At 47.6% G+C, this 27,410-nt stretch overlaps 1 protein-coding gene across 1 annotated transcript in view; it reads left to right on the top strand.

Moving 5' to 3' along the window:
• Positions 1–27,410, top strand: part of LOC147424409 (proteasome activator subunit 4-like) — a 239,300-nt gene that overhangs the window by 142,938 nt on the left and 68,952 nt on the right. Inside the window, exons 16-21 of the mRNA XM_086499516.1 lie at positions 8,081–8,157; positions 8,325–8,530; positions 8,688–8,907; positions 9,008–9,087; positions 9,179–9,296; positions 9,412–9,588. Of these exons, the coding sequence (XP_086355642.1) occupies positions 8,081–8,157; positions 8,325–8,530; positions 8,688–8,907; positions 9,008–9,087; positions 9,179–9,296; positions 9,412–9,588 (878 nt within the window). The remainder of the gene's footprint in view (positions 1–8,080; positions 8,158–8,324; positions 8,531–8,687; positions 8,908–9,007; positions 9,088–9,178; positions 9,297–9,411; positions 9,589–27,410) is intronic.

A 27,410-nucleotide genomic window follows, 5' to 3' on the forward strand; every position in this document is an offset into this window, starting at 1 on the left:
CTCCCATAGTTTCCCTCGATAGCCACAAGAATGTCAATTTCACCGAGCTTTTCTTCAAGGCGGGCTAACATGAAACACTGGATGTACACTAACATCAGAAGGAAGAGCCAATTCATAGGCAACGGGGCCAATTTTCTCTGTGATCAAGAATGGACCACACAATCTAGCTGAAAGCCTATAATGCTTTCCGGTTCACATGGTCTTCGAATCTTTGTGTATCTTTAGATGGACCCATTGTGCCACATCTAGAGTCCTCGGAGATTTCCGTTGATTAGCATTAGTAGTAACTCGATGACGAGTTGTCCTTACACTATCCTTGGCCAGTAGTTCTTGCATATCATACAAGAATTTCGGAGCTTGGTGACCTTTGACTTTCTCTAATCCAATAGCAATAGGGGATTTAGGCTTAAATCCATACATCAACATGAATGGGCTAAATCCAGATGTAGAATGCTTTCTACTCTTTTAGGCAAACTCTAATTGTGGAAGGTACCTTTCTGAATGAGATTGCCTGTGGGAGATCTAAACCCTTAACATGTCTTCCAATGTCTGATTCATCCTTTCAGTTTGTCCATCGGACTCAGGATGATCAGAGGATGACATACTCAACATTGTCCGAAGGTGAGCAAACACATCTTGCCAAAATTGTCTAGTAAACTTGGTATCCCGTTTACTGACGATATCTTGTGGCAAACCATATAGCTTATAAAATTATTTGACGAATAAAACTGCCAACTCATGGCTTTTTATTGTCGACGTCATTCGTATAAACTTTACCATTTTTGTGAGTATAACAACCACAACCCAAATGGCATCGTTGCCCCAACTTGTATTCGACAAGCGAACAATAAAATCCATAGAAAAACTCTTATCACTTGGCACCGGGAATTTACACCGGATGTAGCAAGTTACCTTTCTCAAGGGCTCTCCCTTGTTGACTTGATATTGAGTGCATCTTTTCACATAGCTCCCTCATAAGGAGCACATCCTTGGCCAATAGAAATATCGTTTGGCCAATGCTAAAGTTTTTTGGATGCCTGGGTGCCCAACGCTAGGAACATCATGGTATTTGAACAAAATCTTTTGTTGAACCTCATCGATTTCTCGTATTCAGACTTTTCCATTTCTAAACAATAGTCTAGCTCTAATGGAATGTTGTCTTTATCTCATTCCTCTAGCACAACTTACTGGGTCTTCAGATCACCCAAGCTTGTATGCGAGTCACACCCTACTTTGACCTCGTTCCATATTTTACCAAAATGGCTTTCAGAAGCACATAGCCCTGAGAGAGAGAGAGAGAGAGAGAGAGAGAGAGAGAGAGAGAGAGAGAGAGAGAGAGAGAGAGAGAGAGAGAGAGAGAGAGAGAGAGAGAGAGAGAGAGAGAGAGAGAGAGAGAGAGAGCTAGTCTATTAACGTCCTGTTGAGGCCAAAGCTGACCTATAGGACAAAACCAATACACCTTTGGTTAGATTCCACTTCGGGTATCATAAAAGGAAGATAAGTGCATATGCAAAACATAACCTCATTGCTCTCATGACTCGTGAGAGCTAGGTTTACAATGGTAAGAGATCACCGTGTGCATAATGTGTCTACATCTATACAAGACCTAAGTCCATGTCTATGTGGGAATGGATGGATTCTCCTATATACACTGCCCATTTTCCTTGCTTCTCTGACTTTAGCCAACTCTTTGGCTCTATTTTTGAGTTGAAGGGGTGTCAATTCATCTGAGATCCATACCGATGTGCCTTGCAATGATTTAGTCTGCTTCATTAACTTGATCTTCTCATGTAGATCGTAGTAGCAAACCTTTGCCTGCTTCCCCTTTACTTCAATGTGAGTTGGGTCACCAAGATCCACGAAGGGCACGACTACAGAGAGACGAATCTCAAAGTCAAACTCTTACATAAGTTCAATCCATCTATCCTTTTGACCTTTGAGATCTCCTTGATCATAGACATAGTGCAAAGAGTGATTTGTCCATGCAACAAAGATAGAGCTATACAAATAATTTTTTCACTTCCTCAAGGTGTCGACTACGGCATAAAATTGTTTTTCGTATGTTGGATAACGCATTTCGGCGTCAGAAAATTTCTCTCTTTCAAACGCAACAGGACGACCATCTTGATTCAGCGCTGCACCAAGCCCATAATCACTAGCATCTGTTTCAACTACAAATGTCTTGCTAGGATCGACAATATGGAATATTGGTGCAGTAGTCACCAAGTGCTTAAGTGTCTTAAAGCTCTCATCGAGACACTCATTCTAGACAATAGGAATTGGTGATCTTTATGGTGAAGCCTCGAAGTCTCCGGTCCTTTCATCTCTCGTCTTAAAAGTTGCGTAAGCGGAGCAACAACTTTGGAGTACTCCTTGATAAAATGCGCAAAAAATCGAGGAAAGCCTAGGAAGGACTTTACTTGGCGTACATTCTTCAGAATAGGTCAATTTTACAATTTATCGAGTTTATTAGGGTCGATGTGAATTCCATCGTGAGTAATAATATGAGTAAAGAAGCTCTATCTTGAAAAACTCGCACTTAGAGGCTTTAGTAAAAAGCTTCTTAGTTCTCGGTACATTGAGAACATTGCTCATATGTGCAACCTTTTCGAAAAAACCTTGTCTGGAAAGCAAGAGGTTATCGAGAAATACAACAACGAAGTTGTCAAGAGACGGTCTCAACAGATCATTTATCATCAATTGACACGTAGCAAGAGCATTGATCAAACCAATAGGTTAGACCAAAAACTCAGAGTGACCGTAGTGTCTATGGAAACGTGTTTTAGGAACATCTTCTAGTTTAATTCATATCAGATGATAGCTTGATCGGAGGTCTATTTTCGTAAAGCATAATGCTCCATGGAGTCAATCAATTAGATCATCCATTCGTGGGAGCGGATACTTATTGTTAACAGCGAGTTTATTTAATTCCTTGTAATCCACGCAAAAGTACATAGTGTTGTCCTTTTCACAAAGTACAAGGCGCTCCCTATGGAGATTTACTAGGTCGAATGAACTCGTGTCGAGATAATCCTTTAGCTCACTCGTGAATATGAACCGAAGGGCATCCTTGTGGTTTTTGGGCTCCTCACCTGGACAAGTCCTCTGACGATGAACTTCCCAAGAAGGGCTCTGCTCTGCTGTGCTCGGTCTATGATCCCCAACCCTCCCTGAGAACAAGGAAGAATGATGACCTGCCATGCCACTTTGACTCGGGCTATCTGAGTGTCACGCCCTGGTCAAAGGAAGTTCCTGATCAGCCTCTCTACCTGGCTAATACAAGAGCTAGAGAAGATTCAACAAGAAGTGATGTACCACATAGTAGCCAACAACACTTGGTTGGCCACTACAGCTCTGCCTGCCAAAGAAAGTCGTGCGGAGCTCCAGTGTAACAACTTCCTCCTGATAGACACGAGGATGGGAGCAATCTGTTGCTCGGGAGACAAGTCCAAACCAACATGACAGCCCAAGTAACGAACTGCAGTCCCTGGGGGAATCCACCTGAAACCCTCACCTGGCATCCAATGGGGCGTAGGAGCACTACCAACCAAGAAAGCCACTGTCTTTCTCCAGTTGGTCAGTGCGCCAGATGCACAATAGAAAGTCTCAAGAGCCTGCTCACAGTTGTGTAGGTTGGCCTCCCGGCCATCCAAGTACAAGGCTGAGTCGTCGGCAAACTCAGCGTCCAGTAGCTCATCTCCTCGAATAGGGAGCGCTAAGCCACGTAAACCAACCTGCTGTGAAACCAAAAACCTACTCATCGCCTCAGCATAGAACAGAAAGAGAAAGGGGGCAAGAGGGCAGCCCTGTTTGACTGAACGTGTGAGCATGAAACGATCACCTCTACCTCCTGCTAAAAGCACCTGACTGTGTGCCCGTTGTACAAAGCTGACACCTCTCTGATTGAAGCATATGAGAAGCCCATCTTGCGTAGAGTGCCCTCCAAAAAATCCCAGTCAACTCTGTCATAGGCCTTCTCAAAATCGAGAAGAAGAATCACCAAATCCTCACCATAGAGCCGCGCGAGGACAGAGGCCTCACAAAAAGTAAAGATGTTGTCAAGGATACTACGCTCTTTGACAAAACGTGTCTGAGGCCCATGTATAAGGCTCTCTAGAAGTGGCTGAATCCTCAAACTTAGAGCCTTGGCAAGAATTTTGTTGGCGGATTTGAGGACGGTGATGGGGCGCCACTGTTGAATCTCATCCAAGGAGCCACTCTCCTTGGGAATGAGGTAAATCAGGCCCTCACTCATGTTGACAGGCATCTCACCTGTGTGCAGGATGTACTGAAAAGCACTAGAAAGATCTGAGCCAAGCAAGTCCCAGCACTCCAAGAAGAAGCTGGGAGTCAAGCCATCCTCACTTGGATAGCTACCACGGGGGAGTGCACTAAGAGTCGTGTGCAGCTCCTCTAGGTGTAGAGGCAGCTCAAGCCTCTGACGCATCTCCTCAGTCACAAGACAAGGCATCTGTGCCCACACCTGCTCTCTGCATCCATCTTGACGCTCTGACTGGGCTCTGCAGACAGTAAATCAAGTTAGAAGTCAGTAGCAACTGCACGCATGTCCTCTAGCTCTGAAGCAACTGACTCGTTGGGCCTCCTAAACTGACTGACCTTGGCATGCGTATGCCGAGGTTCCTTTGCCTCAAAGAAAGCGCCTGTCACTCTGTCACCTACCTGGGTCCACTGAGATGCCTGTCAATGGAAAGCAAACTAATGGCGCCTCTCCTTAGAGCTGACGAGCTCTTGGCGAGCCTGTTGTAACTACTCCTCCAACCAAGGACTATCTGGATGCTGCTGCTGCATCCTCTGCAAGGAAGCAACGCCCCGTCGGAGGTGCTGCTCCTCCTTTCTCGTTGCAGCCAGGCGAGCCGAAGACTCGTGAAGAAAGAGCCGACTAAGCTGAGCAAGTCCTGAGGCCACTCTGTCAACCGGAGAGTCGTGTAAGTCTAAGCTCTCTGTTCAAAGAGCCTCCACTCGCTCTCCGAGCACAATGTCCAGCAAGACCCTCTCTGGGATGCGTAGCATCGTGCTCCCCCTCCTCTGCCTATCAGTCCTTGTGAGGATTACTGGTGCATGGTCCGAAAACGAAGTCCCAACCAAAATGCCAGCCGTCCCACCCAAGTCACACTAGTGTAGAAGCGATCTATCCGAGATAGATTCACTCCTCCTACTCGACGGTCCGACAGCCTCACAAAGCTAGAATGCTGCCACACATCTGAAATCCGTAGTCATACATAGCCTCTCCCAAGCTGCCAACTCATCTCCATGCACAGTAGTATGGCTACCTCCAACCTTGTCAGTTGGGTCCTCGAACATGTTGAAGTCTCCCCCAATGCACCATTGCTTTGCTTGTGGCAGAGACTTTGCAATGTGAGCCCAAAACTCTGCACGTGCGCTCGCCACATTGGGCTCGTAGATGTTCAGGAAGCCCATCAGGCAACCCTGAACTTGCATAGTAATCCACTGAGCCCTGCCTGGGACAATAATCCCCTTGCCCACAATGGCTTGCTGCAAAGAGTCCGCAGTGGTCATACATTACTCACCTTGGATGCCTTCAGGTCTAAAAGCAGCTGACCAAAAAGTCTCAAAGCGACCACGCAAAATCTGATCACATCGCCGAATGCGGCTCTCACAAAGATGGTGCTCCTACAGCATAAAGATGTGAATCTCACTACCCACGAGGCATCTCTGTAGGTCCTGACGTAGCCGACCCCTCTGACGTTGAAACTGGGCCCTCCTAATCCCGGCACATTCCATGAGATGGTCCTCATGGAGTCGGTGAGAGAAAACAGACGCTGCCACAGCAACCAACCTCCCTATCTTTGAGGCCGGTTTGGATGGGGAGTAATCCGCATCCGAACGACCTCTAGACAAGCGCGCAGGAAGTGACTGTCCCGCCTAGGCCCAAGCCGAGCGTGTAGCCCGAAGGGCTACATCCTCTATCCAAGAATCCTCATGCACAAAAACATAGCACGGAGGGCACTGATTGTCAGCAAACAAATGCACCACAATGTGCCTGCAACCCTCTACATATGGAGGTGTCATGGTGAACTTGGCAAGAGGCCAAAGTGTCTGCAGCAGATCTGTCACTGCTAAGTCCCCTGTGTGGTGTGAGAACTGGGTAGGTTGTGCCTGGAGCCAGTCCAGGACTGTGTGCAGGGTCCACACTGTGACACACAACGGAAAGGAGAAACCCACCGCTGTGTCCAGGGCCTCATTGCCTCTGGCTGCAAGAAAGAGGACGTGGACTCGAAAGCTGGCCTCCTCCAAGTTGAGAGAGGAATCACTTAGAAACCGAGTGAAGCTGTAGTCGAGGAAATCCCAATGTCTGCGAATGTCGAAGCTGGTGAGACCTCTGGGGACCGTTGCAAAGGGAGAAATGAGCACCAAAAAAGGCGGCCTCAGGTGGGGCTGTCCCTCTCGAGCCACACGGCTCGTAGCGAAAGCACTACCAAGAAAACGCCTCGCGGCAGAAGCGTGTCCTGTACCTTGCGTCTAAGGAGGAGTGACGGAAGGGTCGGGAGACGAGGCTATGGGTCCCATCGGGGATAAAGGAGGGGCGGGGGGCGAAGGTGAAGGTGGGGAAGGCAGGGCGGCAGCGGATGAGGGAGGAGGAGGCGGTGGTGGAGGAACAGAAGTGGACGGGGCCTCCTTAGGCAGGTCCTGCTGAAGTGGGTCAAAATGGTTCCCAGTCGGAACCCAGTGTTGCTGAGCTACAGAAGGTCGGCTACCAAGAGGAGCAGTGGGGTGACCTCTCCCCTGACGGCAACCGGCCGGGCACCTCTTGCCAACCATCAGTTGGCTGGTCATTGGTCTCTGTCGAAGTACTAGCCTGTGCATCCTGTGTACCTGACTGCTAGGCATGCTCAACGTTGGGAGGCTGCACATGTGTTGTGGGTCGAGGTCTCCTGCGAGGACAGGCCTTTGCCATATGGCCCATCTGCCTGCATATGAAACATTAGTTCGGGAGACCCGAATACTCCACACTCTATCTGATCCATCCCCCACTTACCCAAGGCAGCAGTACCACCTTGGGGAGGGAGTGCGTGTCACGAACGAGAACCCGCACAATAGGTAGACCTGCGGCCTTGGCCACAACTGAAACTGCCGTGCGTGGAGACTCGAGAATTGTCCCGAACATGGAACCAATGTTGGGTAGGAGGGGATGATACTCTCGCCTTAGGCCAGGGAAACAGATCGAAATCGGTAAGTTTGCCTCCTCCTCGAGCACGTCTGTAGTAGGGTCAAAACCGTGATGCCAACGTCAGAAGTAAGCTCGAGCTACTCTGATGCCGAATGGGCTCATCAAAATCACCTTGGTCGTCATATCTGCAGACTCGAATGCGACCTGGTAGTACCCTCTCTCGAGGATCTAGACATCGGTGATCTTGCCCACATCGGAGAGAAGACGGGCCTGTAGTAAACCCTGAACCTCGCCCCGACTGGGCCGAGTGCCAATGATCTTACAGATAACCGAAGTGGCTTGCAAGTGCTCCACTTCGGCCATCAAGCTCGCTTGCTCTTCTGGCGAAAGAGCAAGTCGAAGGGTCGGCTCCGCGGTGTCGGGCGAGGGGGCTTCAGTGGAGTCCCTCTAAGGTGGAGCAGAAGCCGCCATTCTGTGTCTGCTGCTGAGTCGAGGAAGGCGAAAAAGACGCAAAGCTCCCAGAAGGCCGGGGGGACAGACTCCTGCAAGCTCGGGTGGGGTGGGGGGGGGGTGTGTGTGTGTGTGTGTGTGTGTGGGGGGGGGGGGGGGGGGGGGCAATGTATGCGGGAATGCAAGGGGCGGGAGAGCAGGGGAAGGGGTGAAGGCAGTCTTTTCCGAGAGGCGATCTTTAAGGCACGCATTTGAGGCTGTATCCCTTTGATCAAGTTTGATTATGAAATTCCTCTTTTGCATGCTTTGTGCAGTCAGTTTCTTTTTGAAAATGTAGAAACTACTTACTAGTCAAATGGAAATACTCAACTTTCTAGCTATTTGACAAGGTCTGTTCTTTTCTTTTGAACTAAAGATCTGGAAGTGTTCCTTGAGCTCTCACGTGTTCCTTGCAAACAGATTAACTTCTAGTTAATGCAGGTGAATGAGGCGGGAAGCAGGTTGCTGAGTATGATTCTTCAAAGCCTCGTTCGTTACTTCCCAGTTGATCAGTACAGGTTTGACCTTGTCACGAACATGTACAATATAGTCTTTAAGATGGATTGCCTTAATGATCAAAATGGGCATCTGTTTATTCAGAAAGATTATCATGCAATGTTCATAATTTTTTAAAGGTGCCTATATGCTTTTTTCCTAAATTTGTATGTTTTTCCTGCTAATCCAGGATGCTCAAGGCCTATGCTGACATGGAAGGTGTAGAGGAGTGGTTAAGCACAAAAGCAGACAGTGGGGTTGACAGGGAATGTCCCACATGGCACGTGCCCAGCCAGAGTGAGATTGCTTTGGCAAATGGACTACTAGACATGCATTTGAAGAGTGCATTGACAGAATTAAAAAGTATCTGTCTAAGCAGCGACCAGGACAACTCAGGTTTGTTTGTATTTTTAGTCTTTGTTAATGGCTACCCCTCGTCCTCCGATTTTTTGTTTGCTTAAAGGTTAGCAACTCTGGTCTCTTGGATTCCATGGAATTGCTTTGGTTATTGTTTGTTCTCTGAAACCGGGGATCTCCATATGTTTACCTCCAGGAATTCTGGCAAAGGAGAAAGAACATTTAAGGGTGGTCCTTTTACGCATTGATGCCTCATCAAGGGGTGTAAGATTGTGTCTACCTGATTTCAGAAGCTCACAAGCAGCAACTAATACTGGAGAGATAGAGCCTTTCTTTATATCTGGAGCAACTGGAGTTTCTGTAGGGACAGCGGATTTGAGGGAAGAGGCAGCAGAAATTCTGCATCTGGCTTGCAAGTATAGTTCTTTACTCCATCCAGCGTATGATGAAGCAACGATCTAAAGTGTAGTTTGCTGAACAAGGCCATCAGCTAATCGTGCTATCCTCTCTGCACAGTTATTGCCTAAGAACTTGGACTGACGACATTGTTATTCTCTCCCTGCTTGCTGATAGTATAGCTGCTGTTGGAGATCCAGGTATCTCGTAAACTAGTGCTCAATTCTTGGCGTACTGATACTATTTGAATCGCTTTTTTCTTCAACACTCTTCTCTGTGCTGTTTTGTCAGGATCTTTGAACTATTTCGAGTGGACTACTACAAAGAATCTCACTAAGATGGAATTAAAAACCCTTTTAGAGCCACCAACCAATTTTCTGACCAGACAGTTTGTGAAAGGGCATAGAAGGTTTCTGTTTGCTTTTTTTCCTTGGGTGTAAGGTTTAAGCTTATGCATCCAGTGCACCCTTGACTTGTGCACTGTATGCATGAAGGAGTCTTGCTGCTTACATTTTCTTATGCAGACCAGAGTGGCTGATTATTGAGTTGGCGGTTCTTCATAACACCTGGCGTGCATCGCAAGCTGAGTATAATCGGTATCGTGCTGCTCAAAACGGCGACCAAAACCCTCCCAAACATGTCATGCTTCTGATTGAGGATCTTACTAGTCTTTCACTACACAATTATGATGCAGTGAGAAAGTGAGCCACCCTTTTATCTTGATATCATTATGTTCCTGCTTGGTCGTGGTTGTAGAAATTGATTTGTTTTTTAAGTTGCATCAAGTATGGAGAGATGCAAAGCGTACTTTTGGAGGCTTTATTGGAATCAAACATTTTAATCTATTGGAGGGGAATAGCAACTGTGAGACTTCAATGAAAACTAATGCCTTTTTGTGTACCAGTTTTCATTTGAGAAATATTTGGAGTGGCCTTTTAGTTGAAAAACTTTTCATTAATGGTGCGAATGTGTAGGTGTCTGATTGCTTAATTAGTGTTATTCACTGCTATCTATTGGTTTATTGTTTTGGGTGTGTGAAGACACCTTGATCATTTTTTATTTTTTTTGCAAGAAAAAGATCTTTCTGTTAGTTTACGAAAACTGCCTAAAGAATTACAAACGGCCTCTGCTAGAGAGGGTTACATCAAAGCGTGGGGAAACTCGCACAATGAAAAGATATGTACAATGATGATCAAATCACGAGATGGGAGGAGGAAACAACCACATTGCTGGACGGTAGTACCATCTAGGCATGCCATGACCCATCTATTTGATCCTATAAAGGAGAGCCATTTTCAGGCTCTCCACATGGTGCTTAAAAAACCTCTGAGCATGTTGAGCACCAGCCCGGGTTGTGGAAGGTGAAGAGGCAATGTGAGAGGTGAAGGAAGCCGGGGGGTCTATCTTTCTCGATTGTTCAAGTGTTACTCCCCCCCCCCCCCCCCCCCCCCCCCCCCTCCCCCCCCGATTGAGAGAAAACGCGAAGGGTGAATCGTCGACAGTCAAGAGCCACGAGAGAGAGGCCGGCGGGCAAGGTGGCAACAGTTTTAGAAATGAAATGAAATGTTGTATTAAATGTTTTTAAAAGGCCAAAAATGACCTATGCGACCAAACTGATACAATCCTTGTGGATCTAATCCAATGTCTGGGTACAAAAATTAAATCAAGGAAAGTCAAAGACTAAACTAAAAGACTAAGATCATCATCATCGTAGTCAATGCAGTCAATGCAGTCAATGCCCGAGGATGCCCGACATCAGGCGTTGTCCGAGAAAGTATTGCATCTGTCGCTGAAGAGCTTCGTCAATGTCCGCCTCTGGAAATAGTTGTACGGGCATCTCCCATATCATGCTAGAATAGTCCTGATCCTTTGATTGATCCTCCATCGGCGTCTAGCTCTCCCTAGTTCAGTGGCTCTGTCCACTATTATACCTCTGGTATCAGTGGGCTCTGAAGTCTACTGTGAGGCATGCTCGTCTGGCTGCTGAGTCCCTTTTCTAAAGAAGTCAATGATCTCCCTCTATGAATGTCTCCCACTACCTGGTCTCCTCAAGTGACTCTCCCTGTGTTTGTGCAGCTCTAGCAAAACAAGTCGAGGCATCTCTGATCATGATATTTCATGATTCTAGCCAACGGTCCAAAGCCCTCTTGGAATAGAGAGTGAAATCGGCCTCCTACCTCATAGTATACCGGGCAATGACAAATGTGATATAACTCTGTCTCTCGCTCTATAGGACACAACTCGTATATCATGGCCTCTACTGATACTCTCCTAAATCGGGACGTCTCAATCTCCAGTTGATGCGATGATGTGCGCATCTGACCAGTAGCACATTGTATCCCGTAGGATAAATGAGTGTCCATATAGGCCGGTTTGATCACATATCCCTCCTCTGTTAGATGGAGAAGATGCTCTCTATAGAAACCCGTCTTCGTTCCCAACTCTTGTGTTGGCTGTATCCATGTGCTTCTAGTATCTAGTTGAATTAAATCTTGACGTATAAGTCTAGTGATCTTTGTCCGTGTGAGAGAAAGGGAGGGTGCATTCAAGGAGTATTGGTGGAGGCAGTCTATCCATAGTGAAGCCATGTGACTGATGTAACAAACTTGGGACACCCCAAGTCAAGATTCTACCACGACACAAAAGAGTTTTACTTCAAAACACTTCACAAATCAAAAGAGACTCAACACGGCCCGGCGTATTTCCGTGCCAAGAGTTACTGGCCCCAAAGACTGGCGCCCCTTTCGGTATTTCTTTTATATTAATCTTTGAGCAAAGTACAACCTGCCCGTGGGGGCTCGTTCTCAAATTGTGCGTCCAGATGCTTTGCAGAGTGAGCCCCCTTGGGTGACTAATAAAGATTTACAAGGGTTGCTAAAAACAGAGCCCCAAAAGCATTAAACTTAAAAGCAATGGCTCCACAAAGCCTCTTTGATTAAAATCTGCCCACAAAAGCAATCAGCGTAAGCTATGGTAATCCGTACTGCCAACCAACGTAAAAAGTGGATCCGTATGCACTGCCATGTCAGCAGCCAGTCAACGCTTTTTCCGGCCGTCTGTAGTGTCAGCGCGAATTACGGGATTCCGTATAGTTGCCACGCCAACCCACGTCAGGATGAGTCGGCGTGTGAGTGTCCGGGCACTGCCACGTCATCAGTTTGTGACACTGAAACCATGATGTCATCTGCCCATACCAGCATGCTGTGTCCTTATGTAGCACTAGCTGTCGGGATGATTCAAGGGCTAGCTGAGCATATTTGTCTCTGGGGAGGTCCCATAAATTATGCATGAAGGAAACTGGTCTCTTAGGGGCCTCACGTATGAGATAAAGGGGGGGGGGGGGGGGGGGGGGGGCTTGCACGGCTCGAATAATCTCATGTGACACTGAGGCCTTAACCCGAATTAGTCGAGGGATCATACAGACTAGAGGCCTCTCCATACATCTCCATCCATCAGTGCTACCAGATCTGCCATGGTGGTCCACTGAGGGTCCCCATATCTGAACCGCATAAAGCGTAGATGAAGCCATTAGGGTGTTAAAGAACCACCGCTTTGTTCGAGGTTCTTGAAACTGTACCTGCGAACACTTCTCCAGTCCTCCCAAGGATGCATAAGCTCTTGTCAATCTAGTCTCTGCTACTCTCCCCAATGAGAGAGAGTGAAATGAAATGTTATATTAAACGTCTTCAAAAGGCCAAAATGACCTATGAGACCAAATTGATACAATCCTTGTGGATCTAATCCACATCTGGTTATGAAAATAAAATAAAGTAAAGTGAGACTAAAACTAAAAGACTCAAATCGTCAGCCTGAAAATCATCATCATCATCCATGCCTGAGGATGCCCAGCATTGGGCGTTGTCCGAGAAAGTATTGCATCGATTGCTGAAGAGCTTCATCAGTGTCTACCTCTGTAAATAATCGTACTAGGAGTCTCCCATGTGGTGCTAGAATAGTCTTGATTCTTTGGTGGAGCCTTCATTGATGTCGTGGTCGTCCCCGTAGACATGGGCGTCTAGCTCTCTCGAGCTAAGTGGCTTTGTCCACTAATATACCTCTAGTAGAGGTGGGTTCTGAAGTCTGCTGCGAAGCATGCTCATCCGGCTATTGAGTCCCTGCTCTAAAGAAGTCAGTGATCTCCCTCTGTGAATGTCTCCAACTACCTGGTCTCCTCAAGAGATTTTCCCTGTGTCTTCGCAGCTCTAGAAAAAACAACCCGAGGCATCTCTGCTCATGATATCTCATGACTCTAGCCAATGGTCCAAAGATCTTTTTTTTCCGAGAAAAAGATCCTTCTATTAGTTAATGAAACTACCCATAGGGCTACAACCACCTCTTCAAGAGAGGGCTACAACAACCATGATGGGGAGACTCTCCCAATGAAAACACAACATATGTACAATGAGTCTAAATCAAGAAATGGGAGGAGGGAAAAGCCACACAGGTGGTCGGTAGTGCCATCGGAGTACACCCTGGACCATGGTGTAGAAAGGCCCAGGACGCCAGAGTCGAAGGAAAGCTTCTCTGTGCTCTCGTAGCGGTCGGAGCTGCCCTGTAGTCTCTCGAGCTGTCCTCTAAGAGTGTGGATCAGCTCTAGCCAAAGATCGCAAACAGTCTCTGCTGGTGGCACAGGGCAAGCCTCAAAGATGCGGAAGCAACGGGCCCGCCAGATGAACCAGAGTGTCAGGCCACTGATGAGCTCCCAACACTCCTTTGTCTCCTGCACAACTCCTATGGAGTAAACTCTGTGGCAGGCTGGAGTGTAGATCGCCCCCCCTGCATCACTATCATCCTGCTGGTGGAAGATAGCTCAAATTAAAGTCCCGGGCCCATGAGGGTGGACCAAGGCGCTGCTCCCCAAGTGTACTGTCGAGCCGTGGAAAGAGCAGGCATCAACCGAAGAACACCAAGCCACACCTGCTGTGCCAAAGGACTATCCCAAAGAAAGTGACGCTGACTCTCCACAAGATGGTCACAAGCTGCACATGCGGCCGAGAGACCACTATGTACTAGCTAGCTTCCAACTGCTGTAGCTCTGTGTGCGACCAGCGATTGAAACAAGGTGACTCGCCTCGGCTATCTGGAGTCCCACAACCTCTCCCAGAAGGCTGCCAAGAACTCAGCTGTTAGACCCTCCTCCTGCCAATGAGGTGTTGTAGCGGGGCGGGCCTCTCTTTGTGTTGCTAGTATGTGACGTCCCAGTCGAAGAGTGTACCGAAAGAAGGGGACACCTGGGTGGTCTGCAGAAGAGAAAGGGTCCCTCCAAAGCCACTCTCCAGGTTCCCACTATACTCGTGCCAGTGGACAGCACTCCCAAGCCCACAGTCTCCAGTGTCCAGTCTCAAGAGTTGCTGGGTCAGGATCGATGACAAGTTCTCCCACAGATGCCCACCACTCGGATCCTCTGAAAACAGCACTCTGCCACCTGCGGGGCCTTTACTGCAACTCGCTGTAAGCGTTCCTCACCCTGTAACTCGAAAAAAAGGGATGGAACAGTCTCTGAGCAGGCTCGGACTGAGATGAGAACCTCCAGTCGTGTGAAGGCTCCCATCCACCTGGGTGCTACTGGCTCGAGAGGTGTGAGCCACTCATTTGGAATTGCCTCTGAGATGTCCCGGCACATGCTCTGCACCCCTCTCATGCCCTGTAGCTTGAAACCAAAAACTCCTCTGACAAGCCTGAAAACTCTAACCAGTCACCTAAAGAGCGCGTTGGACCCGCTGCCATGGGACTCCAGGAAACATGAGGCCGACTACCAACCAAGTGGCCTCTCTGAGTGCTAACCATGGGGTTCCAAACAAGGGGCTGTCGTAGGCGCTCCTCCGTGCAAGTAGGTTGTCGCTGCTCCAGGCCTCGCCCCAAGTGCTCTCAAGATCGAAGCAAACTCACAGCGAAGCGGTCCTCCAGTCTCCTACTCAAACCAACTCTGCGCATCTTTGTGAAGATCCATCTGGTCGAAGGTCACCAGGGGCCTCCAGCCTGAGGCTCTTGTCAATCTAGTCTCTGCTACTCTTCCCAATGAGAGAGAGTGAAATGAAATGTTATGTTAAATGTCTTCAAAAGGCCAAAATGACCTATGAGACCAAACTGATACAATCCTTGTGGATCTAATCCAATGTCTGGTTACAAAGTAAAATAAAGTGAGACTAAAACTAAAAGACTCAAATCGTCAGCCTGAAAATCATCATCATCATCATCCATGCCTGAGGATGCCCGGCATCGGGCGATGTCCGAGAAAGTATTGCATCGGTTGCTGAAGAGCTTCGTCAGTGTCTGTCTCTGTAAATAATAGTAATGGGAGTCTCCCATGTGGTGCTAGAATAGTCTTGATTGTCTGGTGGAGCCTTCATTGATGTCGTGGTCGTCCCCGTAGACGTGGGCGTCTAGCTCTCTTGAGCTAAGTAGCTTTGTCCACTAATATACCTCTGGTAGAGGTGGGCTCTGAAGTCTGCTGCGAGGCATGCTCATACGGCTATTGAGTCCGTGCTCTAAAGAAGTCAGTGATCTCCCTCTGTGAATGTCTCGAACTACCTGGTCTCCTCAAGAGACTTTCCCTGTGTTTGCGCAGCTCTAGCAAAAACAACCCGAGGCATCTCTGATCCTGATATCTCATGACTCTAGCCAACGGTCCAAAGATCTCTCTGAATAGAGAGTGAAAGCGGCCTCATATCTCGTAGTATACCGGACAATGACAAATGTGATGTACTCGTGTCTCTGGCTCTATATGACATAACTAGCATATCCTGGCTTCTTCTGGTACTCTCCTAAATCTACGAGTCTCAATCTCTAGCTAATGCGATGATGTGCGCATCTAAATGACATTGCATCCTCTCCGGGGAGTCGGAAATCAGCACAATATCATCAGCATATAACAGTATTGAGATCCATGTCCCTACCAACTGTGCTCCTCTATCACCATCCCTGTCAATGAAGTCAGCAACCTCATCCACATACATGCCAAATAGTGTAGGAGATAGCGGGTAGCCCTATTTCACCCCAATAGTGGAGTGAAACCTCTCTTGAAACCCGACTGCCCTGCTGCCCGTACACCCTCTCTCTCCGCCCATCTACTTAGCTGTTGCTCAAGGATGGATGTGTATAACCGTGAGGCTCCATAGGGTCCCTCAACTTGAAGATAGGTACAATCGTTGACAAACTCCAAGTATCAGGTAGACCCTCGCACATGGCACAGTTGAACATCACTAATAGAAACTCTGCAAGTAAAACTTTGGCTTGTATAAAATGCTATGCCACCAGGCCATCGTGATCATATGCTCTCCTAGTCTTCGTCCTCTCAATGGCTTTCTTTACCATCTCGGCGATAAAGAATGCACATGTGTGTGGGAATGACTTTGGTGGATCTGGAAGAGATGGCTGCCCCGGGATGGTGTAGAGAGATTATGCATACTGACCCGATACCTGCGTAGAAGTGATGACTGGTGGGGAAGAGTGCTCATGGAAGAGTCGCCATGCCTCACCTGAATCATGGCTCTATAACAACTCATATAAATGGTGCTCTAGCCGAGCTAGAAATGTCCTCTTCTTTCGTCCTACCAAACGTGGAGAAGCAGTCCATGACTGCTTGTGAGTAATGACACCTAGAAGTACCTCCCTTTGAAGTCGGGCTCTCGTCTCTCTGCACTCTTCATCATACCAGCTTTTTTGGGGTGTGCTCCTAGAACGTCGGCTCTGCCCAAGCTCACTATGGGGGTATGCTTCTACTGCTGACCTAAAGGTCTCCCCGGATCCTTTGTGCATAAGCATCTGTAGATACCATTTATGTAGACAAATTCAGTCTCTGAAGTAAAAGTGTATCGGGTATGCATAGGTGTCCGTGTCAGTCGAGCTGTGCTGAACTGGAATGAGACGGCCCAATGTCTATGAGACAAGGAAGTGAACCCAATCGAAGCTGGAAATCTCTGAAGGCCATTCAAGATGGCCAGTCCATGTGCAATCCCCAAATTTGTCAAAATAGTCCCCATATCCAGGGTGCTCTTCATCCTGCGATCACCTAGCCAGTCCCATATAACTGACATCCAATTCTCTCAACATTTCCTCAAAGGTATTGTAGAAAGCTGTTTGAGACTGGCTCGTCATGGCATTAAAGTCTCCCAAAAGAATGACATCTCCATCCCTAGAGAACTCCCATATGTCCTCATCCAATATCTTGTAGGGTGACCCCCCCTCGGGCGATGCATAATGAGATGTGCTGGGGGAAAACTAGCTTATTGCAATGTAGAGTGGCCTCTCTGTCTCCGCTCCCTCTTCGACCCACATATATCTGGCATGCTCATCCCTCCGAACAATACGAATGAGGGGTTGCAACTCCTCCTTGAATAGGCTTGCCACACCTCCTGATCCCTGTCCTCTATGCGTTGATCTCACTTCTTGCCTACAAGCAATCTGTCAATGGTATCTGGTCACTCCAGGTAATGTGCCACTAGGAGTCTGATGCGTTTCCGAGTAAAAAATAGCGTCTCTTCCCTTAAAGCTATAGGTCTGGCACCATCATGTGGTGTGTTTTTCCAACACCACTACTCTCCCTCCCCTATAGAAAGCTATTCCTTTCTCCCACACTGCCTTAATCTCTAGCATCAGTTCTTGCATGTGTGCTACTGAAACTGGCTCGTAGGGTTGTAGACGTAGGCTTTCACCCGAAACTTTACTTAAAACTTAAAAACACAGAGAAACTTTGCAAATAAAACCTGTAACGGGAATTGACATTTCAAACACGCGTCTCGGAAGCTAGAGCGCTCCATGCAGACGATGACACCCTGTAGGCCCCAAAGACTGGTGCCTCTTTCGATATTTCTTTATTCTTTTCAAAAAGGGATAAAGCCTGCGACTTCCTACGAGTTGTCCTGCATAATCCGGGCTGAAAACGACCTGTCCTGCCCTGATTTCAGCAGCATATCTGTACTAGGACGCTTCACAGATAGTATCCCAACGCAGTAAGTGACTTTCCCGCCGCATACGGACACCTTACAAAACCTGGCAAGAATCTGCAGCACGCTGAATTCTCTTTTTTCTGCCTTGAAAATGCACCAGATCACTTGTACAGTGGACCCCTCGCGTGCCCGGACTTCTTGGGGGTATTAGGGACCATTTAGGGCCAAATTCCTAAACCTACACAAATACACAGCAGGCTGTAATTTCCTGTTTTGGGCTCCGTTTCGCAAGCTGTACGCATTCGTAGCAAGCCCTCGTACTCCCGCAGGTGTTGGGCTACTTGCCCTCTGAATCGGACGAGATTTCTCGTGTGAAATCTCTCCCAATTCATCCGTACCTGTTGGGGATTAGCAATTAGTTAATCAAGAACATGGATAAGAGGCTCTTGCCTCGGCATTCGCGCATGAACCCACATAGCTGTACATACAGACGAGTAGCCCTTAAACAGAGCATCACGATTCTGTATTCAAAAGGGGAGAGAGGTGCACGAGAGCGGAATCATCGCGCTACATAGTTCAAGAGAGACGGCAAGCTTTCCATTAAAGCTTCATCACTTGCACCAACTACTCACACACACAATGTAAGACACAATGAAAGAGAAGGGCAACCCTCAAGTCGATTTGTGTATTTTCAGCTGAGGTGGCAGTGTTTGACCCTCTGGAGACTCTGGTGCTGCCTCTTTGAGTTACTGTTCCTAGTACCGTGCGGCGAGGGGGCCTAATTGACTTTGAACTGAGCCTAGACACCATTTTACTGCTCGGATTCGAGTGCCGGTCGGCCCGACCAACTCGTGGCGACAAGGCCTTCCCGTCTGCGGGTGAATGTCATGAGGACGTGGGAACTGCTAACCTTAGTTGTTGGTTTCTTTCTAATGATTTTTGTTTAATTTTTGAGACCCTCTTTTTGAAGTTGCAAATGGTCGGACATTGTATGGCCAATGTGAACGGTAGTTTCACCCGCAGACGGAAAGTTGGTCGGCACTGGAACTCGTGAAGTAAAAGGATGTCTAGGCTCAGTTCAAGATCATGTAGGTCCCCTCGTCACACTTAGCAAGTCGGTGGATAGTAGGAAGTGAACTCAATAAAGGCACAAAGCTGAGGTGGGAACACCAACAGAAAGTATTTGACAGTCGGGCCACATTGCACTTTTGGATGCGGTTCCAATGAGGATAGATGGTCAGATGACCAGTGGGAGCCCAACGGAAGCATCTCCTAAAAATTTAGGGAACTGCTATTTTGGGCCGTGAAATGTGTTCGCGTCATTACCTCCGGTATGACTAGGGGAACATTTTATAACTCTGCCGCGAAGTCAACTGATGCGTCGGTTGGGATATTTTTAAGCGGCGAACCCGAAACGGGAAAATGCTTGTAAATGCGCCAAGTGGCACATTTCTGTGCACTTGCCTCACAAGGAAGAAAGGACGCTGAATTTTAAGCTGGGAGAGGCTCTTTTTGCAAACTGTCACAGGTTAAGAGCTATGGAGTGCTTCCTTTCCCTCTCATGTACAGTGTGGTGCTAGGAGTGATGCCCTGCACACTACACACTGCTCTCTCTCTCCCCTACGTGCAGTTATGTGATGCCCCACAAGAGGGCTCCTCATTTTATTGTTGTACAACTGTGTGGGTTCATGCTTTTGTGCTGAGGCAAGAGCCTCCTTGAGCAGGAACAGGGGTAGCTAGTTGCTACTCCAAAGTAGGCACTAGTGAGGGTCATAACCTCACCATACAGGTGCAAAATCAGCGCTGTGTATGCGCTGTAATTTTACTGTTTTTCAGCCATACAGACGCCAGAACCCTTGGGATCGTGCCCCATTGGTAGAGGACAGTTAAGGGACTGTTTGGGGCTGAAAACAGGGCAAAAACCAGTAAATACAGCGTGCTGAATTTACTGTTTTTGGGCAGGAATCAAAGGGTATACGCCAGTAGAAGCGAGTTCCAGCAAGGGAATTGGTTTTGTGCAAGTTTAGGGGCTGTTATGTTACCGAAATTTGGCCAAAACAGGCGGTATCTAGTGGGATACAGTCAAAGGATTCCCAGGACTCTTCTTTGTACTTTACCCTCCTAAAGAATAAAGAAATACCGAAAGGGGCGCCAATTTTGGGGCCTACAGGTTGTCGGCGTCTGCTCGGAGCATTCTAGCTTCCGAGCCGTGTGTGTACTTAGGTGTTAATCCCCGTTACAGGTTACCTTTGCAAAGTACTCTGTGTGTGTCTAAAGTAAATAATTTCGGGTGAAAGCCAACGCCTACCGCCCCATGGGCCGGTTTCAAGGTTCCGTTGCCGGAACATCAATCACTTTTTCCTCAAAGAGTGAGCCTCGGTTGTTTTGGGAAAAGACAGAGAGTACGGGAACGCGGGATTACACTATGGCCGACAAAGGGAAGGGCATTATGGAAGAGGGTTCCTCTTCACAGGACAGACAGGAAATTCCGCATGTACGCCCTGGTAAAAAGTGGTCAAATTAGGACTGATTTTCTGCTGTGTTTTTAGGGTTTCCAAGTATGAACCAAGATGAGATAGGGAGTGGTCTCACGGTGGTAGATTGGCCACTAGATCTCCTACGGGAGTGATGTGGGTCTGCCAGGTGACACGCTGCTTGCCGATTCTCTGAGGCGATTGCTTGGATTCTATGACGCATTGGTAAATCATCTTGAAATTTGAGCTTGCTTGGTCGTGGGTGGTAGGTACACTACAGTGTTGTGGAATTATGCTCGTTTGCAGAGGCAAGAGCCTTTTGCACAGATAAAAAATTAAGGGACAGGTTGCAAGATGCTATGTGGTGAAGTTCAAGAACTATCCACCTATTGATGCAAAGTGGATGGAAGAGCATGAACTGTTAGAGTCACCAAATGTATTGCAGCTTTACCTTGAGGCCTTTGGGTTACAACCTACGTATGCCCCAACCCAATGTCTGCAAAGGAGGGGTAATGATAGAGCTAGCACATCAAATATACTCATGGATTCAGTGCAACAACAGTGTACAGTTTGACAAAAGTATCAATTTCTCATTAAGTCATTTGTACATGTGTTTTGACAGTCTTTCTTGCGGATACATGCGAGGATGAAAGGGTGCTTACCACACAAGATCATCTACGGCATGTATTTAAGGTATGCAATCGAGGACGTTTGCGATTTCAAGAGGGGGGTATGTCACGAGGATGTGGCAACTGCTAACCTTAGTTGTTGGTTTCTTTCCAATGATTTTTGTTTAATTTTTGAGACGGCAAGCTTTCCATTAAAGCTTCATCACTTGCACCAACTACTCACACACACAATGTAAGACACAATGAAAGAGAAGGGCAACCCTCAAGTCGATTTGTGTCAATTTTCAGCTGAGGTGGCAGTGTTTGACCCTCTGGAGACTCTGGTGCTGCCTCTTTGAGTTACTGTTCCTAGTACCGTGCGGCGAGGGGGCCTAATTGACTTTGAACTGAGCCTAGACACCATTTTACTGCTCGGATTCGAGTGCCGGTCGGCCCGACCAACTCGTGGCGACAAGGCCTTCCCGTCTGCGGGTGAATGTCACGAGGACGTGGGAACTGCTAACCTTAGTTGTTGGTTTCTTTCTAATGATTTTTGTTTAATTTTTGAGACCCTCTTTTTGAAGTTGCAAATGGTCGGACATTGTATGGCCAATGTGAACGGTAGTTTCACCCGCAGACGGAAAGTTGGTCGGCACTGGAACTCGTGAAGTAAAAGGATGTCTAGGCTCAGTTCAAGATCATGTAGGTCCCCTCGTCACACTTAGCAAGTTGGTGGATAGTAGGAAGTGAACTCAATAAAGGCACAAAGCTGAGGTGGGAACACCAACAGAAAGTATTTGACAGTCGGGCCACATTGCACTTTTGGATGCGGTTCCAATGAGGATAGATGGTCAGATGACCAGTGGGAGCCCAACGGAAGCATCTCCTAAAAATTTAGGGAACTGCTATTTTGGGCCGTGAAATGTGTTCGCGTCATTACCTTCGGTATGACTAGGGGAACATTTTATAACTCTGCCGCGAAGTCAACTGATGCGTCGGTTGGGATATTTTTAAGCGGCGAACCCGAAACGGGAAAATGCTTGTAAATGCGCCAAGTGGCACATTTCTGTGCACTTGCCTCACAAGGAAGAAAGGACTCTGAATTTTAAGCTGGGAGAGGCTCTTTTTGCAAACTGTCACAGGTTAAGAGCTATGGAGTGCTTCCTTTCCCTCTCATGTACAGTGTGGTGCTAGGAGTGATGCCCTGCACACTACACACTGCTCTCTCTCTCCCCTACGTGCAGTTATGTGATGCCCCACAAGAGGGCTCTTCATTTGACTGTTGTACAGCTGTGTGGGTTCATGCTTTTGTGCTGAGGCAAGAGCCTCCTTGAGCAGGAACAGGGGTAGCTAGTTGCTACTCCAAAGTAGGCACTAGTGAGGGTCATAACCTCACCATACAGGTGCAAAATCAGTGCTGTGTATGCGCTGTAATTTTACTGTTTTTCAGCCATATAGACGCCAGAACCCTTGGGATCGTGCCCCATTGGTAGAGGACAGTTAAGGGACTGTTTGGGGCTGAAAACAGGGCAAAAACCAGTAAATACAGCGTGCTGAATTTACTGTTTTTGGGCAGGAATCAAAGAGTATACGCCAGTAGAAGCGAGTTCCAGCAAGGGAATTGGTTTCGTGCAAGTTTAGGGGCTGTTATGTTGCCAAAATTTGGCCAAAACAGGCGGTATCTAGTGGGATACAGTCAAAGGATTCCCAGGACTCTTCTTTGTACTTTACCCTCCTAAAGAATAAAGAAATACCGAAAGGGGCGCCAATTTTGGGGCCTACAGGTTGTCGGCGTCTGCTCGGAGCATTCTAGCTTCCGAGCCGTGTGTGTACTTAGGTGTTAATCCCCGTTACAGGTTACCTTTGCAAAGTACTCTGTGTGTGTCTAAAGTAAAGAATTTCGGGTGAAAGCAACGCCTACCGCCCCACGGGCCGGTTTCAGTGAAACTCTCGGCCATGGGCAGTTTCACACTGGCCACACAATGTCCGGCCATCGATGATTTTAAAAAGAGGTTCTCAAAAATCAAATAAAAATTATCGGAAAGAAACCACAACTAAGGTTAGCAATTGCGAGGTCCTTGTGGCAGTAGTTAGTAGTTGCCACGTCCTCGTGACAGCTACCTGTGTTAGAGTGAGGTCATCACCCAAAAATATCCCAGTTTGCTTGAGTGTTGGTCTCTTCATCAGAAATTCCTTCCTAGCTTCCATTGTAGGGAAACGTATAATGAGTGCTCTTGCCTTGGGCCTTCCTTTCTCATCACTTCTCTTCTTGCCAACTCTGCAAGCACCCGTGTGTTTGGGTTCAGAAATACCCATCGCTTCAAGAGCTCTTGCACTTCTTCTTCTACTTTTTAGTGTCTTTGAGACCTGTAACACGTTCATAAAGGGCTCTAGTCTTTCTCTTTTGCTGCTCCTCAATCGTCATATTGATGATTGTCGATGTCGGTGTGGCTTCAGGCATCTTATCTTTGCCTTTCTTTGCGTTCTCGATCCACTTTTCAGCTTTATCAACCCTCTCTTGTGTTTTGAAAAGGTGCTCCACCCACGAAGAGGTTGTTCCTGCCTTTTGATCTTCCTCTTCTCGTAGAGTTTTTGCCTGCTTCTTAATGCTTTCGAGCTGCTTGATCATTGAGGGTTCATTTTCTGCCTCCTTTGCGGGGGTATTTTTGCAAGTTGCCAGGTCTTCCTTAAGTGCTTCGATCAATGCATCCTTTTCATTCATGCGTTTTTCCCTTTTTGATTTCGAGGATTCAAACATAGCGAGTGCATCCTCTCTTCTTTTCTGCGTCACACATTCCATTACATTCACTTCTGCCCTCACAATCGTCTGCATTTTGACCTTCAATGATGCATACATCTCATTAAAATCGAATTCTTTCCTCATGTCTGCATACATAGCTTGTTTGTAATTTTCCGCATTCGCGTACATCTCTTTATCAATGTCACCCTCAAGAGGCTCAACTGTGCCTTAATCATCACATGTACCTTCTCATACATTAAATCATCTTTGACTCTAGAGAGTTACTCTGCTCTCACAAAATGTGGTGATAGTGTGCTCTCTCAAAAGCTCCGCCTAAATGTCGCTTTTGATTTATGCGGGGTTTCATAAATACTCTCATCTTCGACATCGACTGGTTGGTCCATCCCAAGCACCCAAAAAATCCTTGCGATGGGATCGTCTAGGCCTATGAAGAGAGAGAGTGGCGACCTGCTGTTGTGTGCCGCCTTTGACAGCGTGCAAAAATTTCTTTTCGGAAGGAAAAGAGATTTAACAAGATGCGGGCTTCACCCGGGTCCACTTGCTTGCGTATTCGCACGCTTGTGTGATTTGTGTGTGAGTTCGTGTAAACCATCCCTTAGAGGGAGAGATTTTCAGGATAGAAATCTCTCTAGCAATAGAAAACTTCTTTAACAATAGAAGACTTCTATAGTGATAGAAAGAGCTGCTTACGAGAGTCACGATAGAAGACCTTGATGGGGGGAGAGAGAGAGAGAGAGAGAGAGAGAGAGAGAGAGAGAGAGAGAGAGAGAGAGATGAAATGAAATGTTATATTAACGTCTTCAAAAGGCCAAAATGACCTATAAGACCAAAAGGTTATATGTGGTGAATCTAATACCAGGTCTGGGTACAAAAAGTACAAAGAACTGAAAAGAAAATAGTGGGTAGGGGTGGGGCGAAAGCTGATACAAAGGGAAGAGAAAGGGTGAGCTGATACAATGGAGCTCTCTGACAGTCGAGGCATCATATACATATACATCAGTATCCGGGACGGCTCCTATGTCGTGCCTGTATGGTATGGATCCTCTGTCGCAGTCTGCGTTGATATCGAAAGGGCCCTCTCATCTATGGGCGACGGGACCGCCCCAACTCTATCGCCTGATCAAACAGTATGCCTCTGGTACCTTTGGTGTTGTTATGCTGGGGGGGGGGGGGGGGGGGGGGGGGGGTGGGTTTGCTCGAACTCCTTTGTCTGTGATTGAAAGAAATCTATGATCTTCCGTTGTCGCTGGATCTCTCTCATTGTGCCCCTCCTCAAGAGGTCCTGAGAGAGAGAGAGAGAGAGAGAGAGAGAGAGAGAGAGAGAGAGAGAGAGAGAGAGAGAGAGAGAGAGAGAGAGAGAGAGAGAGAGAGAGAGAGAGAGAGAGAGAGAGAGAGAGAGAGAGAGAGAGAGAGAGAGAGATGAAATGTTATGTTAACGTCTACAAAAGGCCATAGTGACCTATGAGACCAGAAAGTTACAATGTGGTGGATCTGATACAAAGTCAGAGTAACAAGATGACAAAATGACAGAAATGACAAAATAAAAATACAAATACTATGGAATCCTAAACTGCTAGGTGTGAACTAAGCAGCTAAACAGCTAGCTTGGATAGCTAGATCACAGGAGATCCAACATCGGTCGCTGGCGGATCTCATCGATCTCCTCCATGGTCAGTAGTCTGACCGGGCGTCTTGCATGTTGAGCCAAAGTGATCCGAATCCTCTAATGCAGCCTCCGTCAATGCTATGTAGTCCTTCGCAGTCGTGGGCGTCTTGATCTCCCCAGCTCAGTCGCTCGGTCGATCAGTGTGCTTTTGGTGTGAGGCAACGAGCTCTGCTGTGGTAGTAACTCCTCCGGGTGTCGAGTGGCAGCTCTAAAGAAGTCTGTGATCTGTCTCTGAGATTGGCTAGCCTCTCCTCTCATCGGGCTCTCTCTATGTCTACGCAGCTCGAGCAAAAACAAACCCAGGCATCTCTAATCCTCGTACGGCATGACTCTAGAGAATGGTCCAAAGCCCTCTCTGAGCAAGCAATGGAAGCGGCCTCGTATCTCGTAGTAGACGGGGGAGTGGCATGTGTAGTGCAACTGTGTCTCAGGCTCGATGTCACACAGGGGGCCTGTCCTGGCCTCTGTTGGTACTCCGCTATATCTCCCAGTCTCGATCCGCAGTTGGTGTGAGGATGTGCGTATCTGGCCAATAGCACATCGTATCCCATGAGACAAGTGGGTGTCCATGTATCTGGGCCTCGTCACAAAACCATCCTCCGTAAGCTAGAGGAGATGCTCTGTGTAGAAAGCCATCTTCGTGCCCAGCTCCTGTGGTGGCTGTATCCATGTCCTCTTGGTGTCTAGCTGAGTCAAGTCTTGGCGAATGAGCCTGGTGATCTCGGACTGTGTAAGAGCCGGAGAGGGCGCATCCAATGAGTACTGGAAGGGAGGCAATCTGTCTATGCTGAACCCATGCGCCTGAAACCATGATGTCATCTCCCCATACCAGCATGCTGTATCTCCCTGCATGGCTAACTGTCGAGAGGACTCAAGCGCAAGGCGTGCATATCTGTCTTTGGGAAGTTCCCACAAAGGAGACAGATCTGGTGAGCGCCTCAACCACTAGTGGGGGGGCAGCTAGCTCTGCTCGTACAATAGCACGTGGTACTGAAGCCTTGGCTCTAATGAGCCGGGAGATCATAGAGACCAGAGGCTTCTCCATGTCCCCCCATCCATCACTGCGGCCTGTCCTCCCTTGATGATCCAGTGAAGGTCCCCAAATCTCAGCTCCATAAAGCAATGCAGAAGCCACCAAAGTGTCAAAGAGCCAGAGCTTCGTCCGAGGCTCCTGGAACTGAACCTGTGAACACATCCTTTTCAATCTACCCAATGCTGCATGGGATCTGGTCAATCTAGTCTTTGCTGCCCTCCTCAATGAAAATGCTGGCCCACTAAAAACCACTCCAAGGTAAGTATAAGCATCTGTATACTTCACCTTCTCCTGGCTGTGTGAATGCTGGCGCTGACCTCCTGATCCACTGTGGGGTGGTATTAAATATCATGACCTTGGTTTTACAAGGTTGACGAACCACTTTCTTGGGCAAACCTATGCAAAGCATCCAAGTGATGTTGCATCCCCTCCGGAGCGTCGGAGATCAACACAATATTATCAGCATATAACATTAGTGGAATCCTTGTCCCTGCCGGTTGTGCATCTCTATCACCATCTCTCTCAATGTAGTCAGAAACCTCATCCACATACATACCAAATAGAGTAGGAGAGAGCGGGCAGCCCTGCTTCACCCCAATAGTGGAGTAAACCGGTGTTCATAGACCCTCTGGGGTGCGTACATGCCCTACTACTGCCCTGTATAATGCCATGACCCCCCAAATGAGCTCTGTGGGTACTCCCTCTGTGCCCATCTACTCAGTTGCTGCTCAAGAATAGATGCGTACAACCGTGCCAATGTGTGTCCAATCATGATAGTGCGATAATTCCCAGGCTCCATAGGGTCTCCCGACTTGAAGATAGGTACAATAGTAGATAGGCTCCAAGTATCAGGCAGGCCCTCACACATGGCACGGTTAAACATAACTGCTAGAAGCTCTGCTAGTAAATCTCTGGCATGCGTGAAATGCTCAGCCACTAAGCCATCACGAGAGAGAGAGAGAGAGAGAGAGAGAGAGAGAGAGAGAGAGAGAGAGAGAGAGAGAGAGAGAGAGAGAGAGAGAGAGAGAGAGAGAGAGAGAGAAATGAAATGAAATGAAATGTTATATAACGTCTTCAAAAGGCCAAAATGACC

Source organism: Adiantum capillus-veneris, chromosome 25 (genome assembly GCF_014529385.1).
Source record: "Adiantum capillus-veneris isolate H3 chromosome 25, ASM1452938v2, whole genome shotgun sequence".
NCBI classification, from domain to species: domain Eukaryota; kingdom Viridiplantae; phylum Streptophyta; class Polypodiopsida; order Polypodiales; family Pteridaceae; genus Adiantum; species Adiantum capillus-veneris.